We start from the raw sequence: 9,502 nt of genomic DNA, 5'->3' as shown, positions 1-9,502 counted from the left end.
GTTTCATATCTCTAGTTCTATGTTTCATATCTCTATTCTATGTTTCAGATCTCTAGTTCTATGTTTCATATCTCTAGTTCTATGTTTCATATCTCTATTCTATGTTTCATATCTCTAGTTCTGTATTTCATATCTCTAGTTCTATGTGTCATACCTCTAGTTCTGTATTTCATATCTCTAGTTCTATGTTTCATAACTCTCGTTCTGTGTTTCATATCTCTATTCTATGTTCAATATCTCTAGTTCTATGTTTCATATCTCTATTCTATGTTTCATATCTCTAGTTCTGTCTATCATATCGTTCTAGTTCTGTGTATATTTAGTTTCACCAGTGACACCAATGTGTTGATCTAGTATTTTCTTTTGAAGTGATGTTTCTTTGTCTCGCTGTGACAAGGTTCTCACCACATCCTGGTTCTGTCATCACAACACACCACATTCACAGAATTCAACCTATTTCCTGTACATCTCTCTGACACACACACACCTTTTCTCTACACACTCTCTCACACACACATTCTCTCTCTCTACACACACTTTCTCCATCTCATACTCTCTACGTACACACTTCCTGTCTGCTAAATAACAGTGTCAGGAATATCATCTATCATGGTGGGCTACTGTCCCATCTGTGGGAAACCAGTCTACTTTGGTGAGTGAAGTGTGTGTGTGTGTGTGTGTGTGTTTGCAGTGTCACACAGTGGGTCAGAGATACCATAGCATTACGGAATAGTTGCTAGATTGTTAGGGCAGGTTTTTGAGATGCATCGTTCGATCGCAAATCTTTTCTGAACTCAATCGTTAAACCTTTCCTGTTGTGTGTGTGTCTGTGTCTGTGAATGTCTGTCTGTCTGTCTGTCTGTCTGTCTGTCTGTCTGTCTGTCTGTCTGTCTGTCTGTCTGTCTGTCTGTCTGTCTGTCTGTCTGTCTGTCTGTCTGTCTGTCTGTCTGTCTGTCTGTCTGTCTGTCTGTCTGTCTGTCTGTCTGTCTGTCTGTCTGTCTGTCTGTCTGTCTGTCTGTCTGTCTGTCTGTCTGTCTGTCTGTCTGTCTGTGTGTGTGTGTGTGTGTGTGTGTGTGTGTGTGTGTGTGTGTGTGTGTGTGTGTGTGTGTGTGTGTGTGTGTGTGTGTGTGTGTGTGTGTGTGTATATGTGTCTCCATGCTCTGAACAGTCTGTCATGACTCACAGACAACAGGAAGTGTCTTCTCTGAGGAAGCAGACTGTTCTCTACCATTTACATTTACATTTAAGTCATTTAGCAGACGCTCTTATCCAGAGCGACTTACAAATTGGTGCATTCACCTTATGACATCCAGTGGAACAGCCACTTTACAATAGTGCATCTAAATATTTTAAGGGGGGGGTGAGAAGGATTACTTTATCCTATCCTAGGTATTCCTTAAAGAGGTGGGGTTTCAGGTGTCTCCGGAAGGTGGTGATTGACTCCGCTGTCCTGGCGTCATGAGGGAGTTTGTTCCACCATTGGGGGGCCAGAGCAGCGAACAGTTTTGACTGGGCTGAGCGGGAACTGTACTTCCTCAGTGGTAGGGAGGCGAGCAGGCCAGAGGTGGATGAACGCAGTGCCCTTGTTTGGGTGTAGGGCCTGATCAGAGCCTGGAGGTACTGAGGTGCCGTTCCCCCTCACAGCTCCGTAGGCAAGCACCATGGTCTTGTAGCGGATGCGAGCTTCAACTGGAAGCCAGTGGAGAGAGCGGAGGAGCGGGGTGACGTGAGAGAACTTGGGAAGGTTGAACACCAGACGGGCTGCGGCGTTCTGGATGAGTTGTAGGGGTTTAATGGCACAGGCAGGGAGCCCAGCCAACAGCGAGTTGCAGTAATCCAGACGGGAGATGACAAGTGCTTGGATTAGGACATGCGCCGCTTCCTGTGTGAGGCAGGGTCGTACTCTGCGGATGTTGTAGAGCATGAACCTACAGGAACGGGCCACCGCCTTGATGTTAGTTGAGAACGACAGGGTGTTGTCCAGGATCACGCCAAGGTTCTTAGCGCTCTGGGAGGAGGACACAATGGAGTTGTCAACCGTGATGGCGAGATCATGGAACGGGCAGTCCTTCCCGGGAGGAAGAGCAGCTCCGTCTTGCCGAGGTTCAGCTTGAGGTGGTGATCTGTCATCCACACTGATATGTCTGCCAGACATGCAGAGATGCGATTCGCCACCTGGTCATCAGAAGGGGGAAAGGAGAAGATTAATTGTGTGTCGTCTGCATAGCAATGATAAGAGAGACCATGTGAGGTTATGACAGAGCCAAGTGACTTGGTGTATAGCGAGAATAGGAGAGGGCCTAGAACAGAGCCCTGGGGGACACCAGTGGTGAGCGCGTGGTGAAGAGACAGATTCTCGCCACGCCACCTGGTAGGAGCGACCTGTCAGGTAGGACGCAATCCAAGCGTGGGCCGCTGGAGATGCCCAACTCGGAGAGGGTGGAGAGGAGGATCTGATGGTTCACAGTATCGAAGGCAGCCGATAGGTCTAGAAGGATGAGAGCAGAGGAGAGAGAGTTAGCTTTAGCAGTGCGGAGCGCCTCCGTGATACAGAGAAGAGCAGTCTCAGTTGAATGACTAGTCTTGAAATCTGACTGATTTGGATCAAGAAGGTCATTCTGAGAGAGATAGCGGGAGAGCTGGCCAAGGACGGCACGTTCAAGAGTTTTGGAGAGAAAAGAAAGAAGGGATACTGGTCTGTAGTTGTTGACATCGGAGGGATCGAGTGTAGGTTTTTTCAGAAGGGGGTGCAACTCTCGCTCTCTTGAAGACGGAAGGGACGTAGCCAGCGGTCAGGGATGAGTTGATGAGCGAGGTGAGGTAAGGGAGAAGGTCTCCGGAAATGGTCTGGAGAAGAGAGGGAGGGGATAGGGTCAAGCGGGCAGGTTGTTGGGCGGCCGGCCGTCACAAGACGCAAGATTTCATCTGGAGAGAGAGGGAGAAAGAGGTCAGAGCACAGGGTAGGGCAGTGTGAGCAGAACCAGCGGTGTCGTTTGACTTAGCAACGAGGATCGGATGTCGTCGACCTTCTTTTCAAAATGGTTGACGAAATCATCTGCAGAGAGGGAGGAGGGGGGGGGGATTCAGGAGGGAGGAGAAGGTGGCAAAGAGCTTCCTAGGGTTAGAGGCAGATGCTTGGAATTTAGAGTGGTAGAAAGTGGTTTTAGCAGCAGAGACAGAGGAGGAAAATGTAGAGAGGAGAGAGTGAAAGGATGTCAGGTCCGCAGGGAGGCGAGTTTTCCTCCATTTCCGCTCGGCTGCCCGGAGCCCTGTTCTGTGGGCTCGCAATGAGTTATCGAGCCACGGAGCGGGAGTGTCATGTTTTGTCTTATATTGTCTTGTCATTTTGCTTTTCCTTCTGTTCGTTTTCCCCCTGCTGGTCTTTTTAGGTTCGTTCCCCTTTTTTCTCTCTCCCTCCCTCTCTCTCTTCTCTCTATCGTTCCGTTCCTGCTCCCAGCTGTTCCTATTCCCCTAATCAATCATTTAGTCTTCCCACACCTGTTCCCTATCTTTTCCCTGATTAGAGTCCCTATTTCTCCCCTTGTTTTCCGTTTCTGTCCTGTCGGATCCTTGTATATTGTTCACCGTGCTGTGTCTTTGTATCGCCCTGTCGTGTCGTGTTTCCCTCAGATGCTGCGTGGTGAGCAGGTGTCTGAGTCTGCTACGGTCAAGTGCCTTCCCGAGGCAACCTGCAGTTTATGATCGAGTCTCCAGTCTGTTCTCGTCATTACAAGTGGAATTGTTCTTTATGCTTTATTTACCGCTCCGATTTGTCTAGGAGTATTGAATATTTACTTTACTGGATTAAAGACTCTGTTTTCGCCAAGTTGCTTTTGGGTCCTCATTCACCTGCATAACAGGGAGGGGAGGACCGAGCCGGCCTGGAGGATAGGGGACATAGAGAGTCAAAGGATGCAGAAAGGGAGGAGAGGAGGGTTGAGGAGGCAGAATTAGGAGATAGGTTGGAGAAGGTTTGAGCAGAGGGAAGAGATGATAGGATGGAAGAGGAGAGAGTAGCGGGGAGAGAGAGCGAAGGTTGGGACGGCGCGATACCATCCGAGTAGGGGCAGTGTGGGAAGTGTTGGATGAGAGCGAGAGGGAAAAGGATACAAGGTAGTGGTCGGAGACTTGGAGGGGAGTTGCAATGAGGTTAGTGGAAGAACAGCATCTAGTAAAGATGAGGTCGAGTGTATTGCCTGCCTTGTGAGTAGGGGGGGAAGGTGAGAGGGTGAGGTCAAAAGAGGAGAGGAGTGGAAAGAAGGAGGCAGAGAGGAATGAGTCAAAGGTAGACGTGGGGAGGTTAAAGTCGCCCAGAACTGTGAGAGGTGAGCCGCCCTCAGGAAAGGAGCTTATCAAGGCATCAAGCTCATTGATGAACTCTCCAACTCTCTAACATGTTCCAATAGTCTAACCTGGCTTCCTTTCCTTCAGAGGCTGGGTTCCAATAGTCTAACCTGGCTTCCTTTCCTTCAGAGGCTGAGTTCCAATAGTCTAACCTGGCTTCCTTTCCTTCAGAGGCTGGGTTCCAATAGTCTAACCTGGCTTCCTTTCCTTCAGAGGCTGAGTTCCAATAGTCTAACCTGGCTTCCTTTCCTTCAGAGGCTGAGTTCCAATAGTCTAACCTGGCTTCCTTTCCTTCAGAGGCTGGGTTCCAATAGTCTAAACTGGCTTCCTTTCCTTCAGAGGCTGAGTTCCAATAGTCTAACCTGGCTTCCTTTCCTTCAGAGGCTGGGTTCCTATAGTCTAACCTGGCTTCCTTTCCTTCAGAGGCTGGGTTCCAATAGTCTAACCTGGCTTCCTTTCCTTCAGAGGCTGTGTTCCTATAGTCTAACCTGGCATCCTTTCCTTCAGAGGCTGGGTTCCTATAGTCTAACCTGGCTTCCTTTCCTTCAGAGGCTGGGTTCCAATAGTCTAACCTGGCTTCCTTTCCTACAGAGTCTGGATTCCTATAGTCTAACCTTGCTTCCTTTCTTTCAGAGGCTGGGTTCCAATAGTCTAACCTTGCTTCCTTTCCTTCAGAGGCTGGGTTCCAATAGTCTAACCTGGCTTCCTTTCCTACAGAGTCTGGATTCCTATAGTCTAACCTTGCTTCCTTTCTTTCAGAGGCTGGGTTCCAAACGTCTAACCTGGCTTCCTTTCCTTCAGAGGTCTACCACACCTGTTGTATTCAGGTCTACTACACCTGTTGTATTCAGCATTTCACTGTAAGGTCTACTACACCTATTGCATTCAGCATTTCACTGTGAGGTCTATCTACACCTGTTGTATTCAGCATTTCACTGTAAGGTCTATCTACACCTGTTGTATTCAGCATTTCACTGTAAGGTCTACTACACCTATTGCATTCAGCATTTCACTGTAAGGTCTACTACACCTGTTGTATTCAGCATTTCACTGTAAGTTTGACCTCTAACCCTTGGTATCCTCTCTCCCCATTGGTCCATGACAGACATTTGACCTCTAACCCCTGGTATCCTCTAACCAGATTGGTCAATGACAGACATTTGACCCCTAACCCTTGGTATCCTCTCTCCCCATTTGTCCATGACAGACATTTGACCTCTAACCCTTGGTATCCTCTCTCCCCATTGGTCCATGATAGACATTTGACCTCTAACCCTTGGTATCCTCTCTCCCCATTGGTCCATGACAGACATTTGACCTCTAACCCTTGGTATCCTCTCTCCCCATTGGTCCATGATAGACATTTGACCTCTAACCCTTGGTATCCTCTCTCCCCATTGGTCCATGACAGATATTTGACCTCTAACCCCTGGTATCCTCTAACCAGATTGGTCCATGACAGACATTTGACCTTTAACCCCTTGGTATCCTCTCTCCCCATTGGTCCAGGTGAGAAGAAGAGGTCATTGGGGAGGGACTACCACCCTCTGTGTCTGAAGTGTCAACTGTGTCAGAGACAGTTGACCCCGGGACAACATGCTGAGGTATGGAGAGAGAGGGATGGAGGGAAGAGGAGGAGGGAGAGAAGGGGAGGGAGGGAAGAGGAGGAGGGAGAGAAGGGGAGGGAGGGAAGAGGAGGAGGGAGAGAAGGGGAGGGAGGGGAAGAGGAGGAGGGAGAGAAGGGGAGGGAGGAACGGAAGCTGAGAGGGAGGGGAGGGAGGGACGGAAGCTGAGTGGGAGGGGAGGGAGGTGGGGAGGGGGGAGGGAGGGGGGGAGGGAGGGGGAGTGAGGGAGGTGTGGAGGGAGGGAAGTGGAGTGCAGAAGTCTGTCTGTCTGTCTGTCTGTCTGTCTGTCTGTCTGTCTGTCTGTCTGTCTGTCTGTCTGTCTGTCTGTCTGTCTGTCTGTCTGTCTGTCTGTCTGTCTGTCTGTCTGTCTGTCTGTATCTACGTATCTCATGAACTAAAATGTTTTCTGTGCTTTGTGTTTCAGCATGATGAGAAACCCTACTGCACTAACTGTTACATGAAGACGTTTGGTCCCAGAGGTAGATACTGTGAGAAACCCTACTACACTAACTGTTACATGTAGATGTTTGGTACCAGAGGTAGATACTGTGAGAAACCCTACTACACTAACTGATACATGAAGACGTTTGGTCCCAGAGGTAGATACTGTGAGAAACCCTACTACACTAACTGTTACATGTAGATGTTTGGTACCAGAGGTAGATACTGTGAGAAACCCTACTACACTAACTGATACATGTAGATGTTTGGTACCAGAGGTAGATACTGTGAGAAACCCTACTACACTAACTGTTACATGTAGATGTTTGGTACCAGAGGTAGATACTGTGAGAAACCCTACTACACTAACTGTTACATGTAGATGTTTGGTACCAGAGGAAGATACTGTGAGAAACCCTACTACACTAACTGATACATGTACTTTAGCTGGGAGTGCGTCCCAAATTGATGCCTGTTCCCTACATTGTTCACTACTTTGGCCAGTATTCCCTACATTGTTCACTACTTTGGCCAGTATTCCCTACATTGTGCACTACTTTGGCCAGTATTCCCTACATTGTTCACTACTTTGGCCAGTATTCCCTACATTGTTCACTACTTTGGCCGGAGACTTGGTCAAAAGTAGTACACTAAATAGGGAACAGTGTGTCTGAGGATGGTATGTACAGCAAATATCTCATACATCTCTCTCTCTCTCTCTCTCTCTCTCTCTCTCTGTCTCTGTCTCTGTCTCTGTCTCTCTCTCTGTCTCTCTCTCTGTCTCTCTCTGTCTCTCTCTCTCTCTGTCTCTGTCTCTGTCTCTGTCTTTCTCTCTCTCTCTCTCTTTCTCTCTCTGTCTCTCTCTCTCTCTCTTTCTCTCTGTCTCTCTTTCTCTCTCTCTCTCTCTCTCTCTCTCTCTCTGTCTCTCTCTCTCTCTCTCTCTCTCTCTGTCTCTCTGTCTCTCTTTATCTCTGTCTTTCTCTCTGTCTCTCTTTCTCTCTCTGTCTCTCTCTGTCTTTCTCTCTCTGTCTCTCTCTCTCTCTCTCTGTCTTTCTCTCTGTCTCTCTTTATCTCTGTCTTTCTCTCTGTCTCTCTTTCTCTCTCTGTCTCTCTCTGTCTTTCTCTCTCAGCAGGTAACAGGAGAATGATGTCAAACTGTCACAGCTCAGCCTCCTCTTCCTCTTCCTCCTCCTAGGAACCAGTCTAACAACCCAAAAACCAACCAAAATACAACCTAATGAGAACTAACAGGCTATCAACAAGGATCTATGTTCAACAAACCTGACATTCAGCCATCAAGCCAATGACCAACCAACTAGACCCAACATTCAGCCAACCAACGTTTGACCAACCAAGAAATAACCAATAGACAAACAAGCTGACATTGAACAAACTACCATCCAACCAACAGACATCAGTGTCACTCTGAAAGATCCCTTCTATCAGTCATTCATAAAACTCCATGATGTTCAATGGAGACAACGGTTGTTCTTCAATAAAACAGAAGCTTCTACAGTCGTCTGGTTGAAGTGTGTTAAACACAGAGTCTCTTTAGGCATCAACACACATCCTACACTACACATGTACTGGAGTACACAGACACACATCCTACACTACACATGTACTGGAGTACACAGACACACATCCTACACTACACATGTACTGGAGTACACAGACACACATCCTACACTACACATGTACTGGAGTACACAGACACACATCCTACACTACACATGTACTGGAGTACACAGACACACATCCTACACTACACATGTACTGGAGTACACAGACACACATCCTACACTACACATGTACTGGAGTACACAGACACACATCCTACACTACACATGTACTGGAGTACACAGACACACATCCTACACTACACATGTACTGGAGTACACAGACACACATCCTACACTACACATGTACTGGAGTACACAGACACACATCCTACACTACACATGTACTGGAGTACACAGACACACATCCTACACTACACATGTACTGGAGTACACAGACACACATCCTACACTACACATGTACTGGAGTACACAGACACACATCCTACACTACACATGTACTGGAGTACACAGACACACATCCTACACTACACATGTACTGGAGTACACAGACACACATCCTACACTACACATGTACTGGAGTACACAGACACACATCCTACACTACACATGTACTGGAGTACACAGACACACATCCTACACTACACATGTACTGGAGTACACAGACACACATCCTACACTACACATGTACTGGAGTACACAGACACACATCCTACACTACACATGTACTGGAGTACACAGACACACATCCTACACTACACATGTACTGGAGTACACAGACACACATCCTACACTACACATGTACTGGAGTACACAGACACACATCCTACACTACACATGTACTGGAGTACACAGACACACATCCTACACTACACATGTACTGGAGTACACAGACACACATCCTACACTACACATGTACTGGAGTACACAGACACACATCCTACACTACACATGTACTGGAGTACACAGACACACATCCTACACTACACATGTACTGGAGTACACAGACACACATCCTACACTACACATGTACTGGAGTACACAGACACACATCCTACACTACACATGTACTGGAGTACACAGACACACATCCTACACTACACATGTACTGGAGTACAGACACACATCCTACACTACACATGTACTGGAGTACACAGACACACATCCTACACTACACATGTACTGGAGTACACAGACACACATCCTACACTACACATGTACTGGAGTACACAGACACACATCCTACACTACACATGTACTGGAGTACACAGACACACATCCTACACTACACATGTACTGGAGTACACAGACACACATCCTACACTACACATGTACTGGAGTACACAGACACACATCCTACACTACACATGTACTGGAGTACACAGACACACATCCTACACTACACATGTACTGGAGTACACAGACACACATCCTACACTACACATGTACTGGAGTAGACACACATCCTACACTACACATGTACTGGAGTGGACACACATCCTACACTACACA

At 47.5% G+C, this 9,502-nt stretch overlaps 1 protein-coding gene across 3 annotated transcripts; it reads left to right on the top strand.

Annotated features, from left to right (window-relative positions):
* Nucleotides 1–476: 476 nt before the first annotated feature.
* LOC124021681 (cysteine-rich protein 1-like) lies at nt 477–7,925 on the top strand. Of its 3 annotated transcripts, none has more exons than XM_046336793.1 (4): nt 477–652; nt 5,854–5,948; nt 6,394–6,448; nt 7,544–7,925. In XM_046336793.1, exons 1-4 carry the CDS (start codon nt 610–612, stop codon nt 7,603–7,605), a joined length of 255 nt encoding a protein of 84 aa, XP_046192749.1. In that variant the 5' UTR covers nt 477–609; the 3' UTR covers nt 7,606–7,925. The 3 variants fall into 3 exon arrangements, with proteins under 3 accessions (XP_046192749.1, XP_046192747.1, XP_046192746.1); XM_046336791.1 differs by having other exon boundaries at nt 7,541–7,925; XM_046336790.1 differs by having other exon boundaries at nt 6,394–6,457.
* Nucleotides 7,926–9,502: the final 1,577 nt, after the last annotated feature.

Source organism: Oncorhynchus gorbuscha, unplaced genomic scaffold, assembly GCF_021184085.1.
Source record: "Oncorhynchus gorbuscha isolate QuinsamMale2020 ecotype Even-year unplaced genomic scaffold, OgorEven_v1.0 Un_scaffold_1160, whole genome shotgun sequence".
NCBI lineage: Eukaryota > Metazoa > Chordata > Actinopteri > Salmoniformes > Salmonidae > Oncorhynchus > Oncorhynchus gorbuscha.
This window is presented reverse-complemented; position numbering and strand designations above follow the sequence as displayed.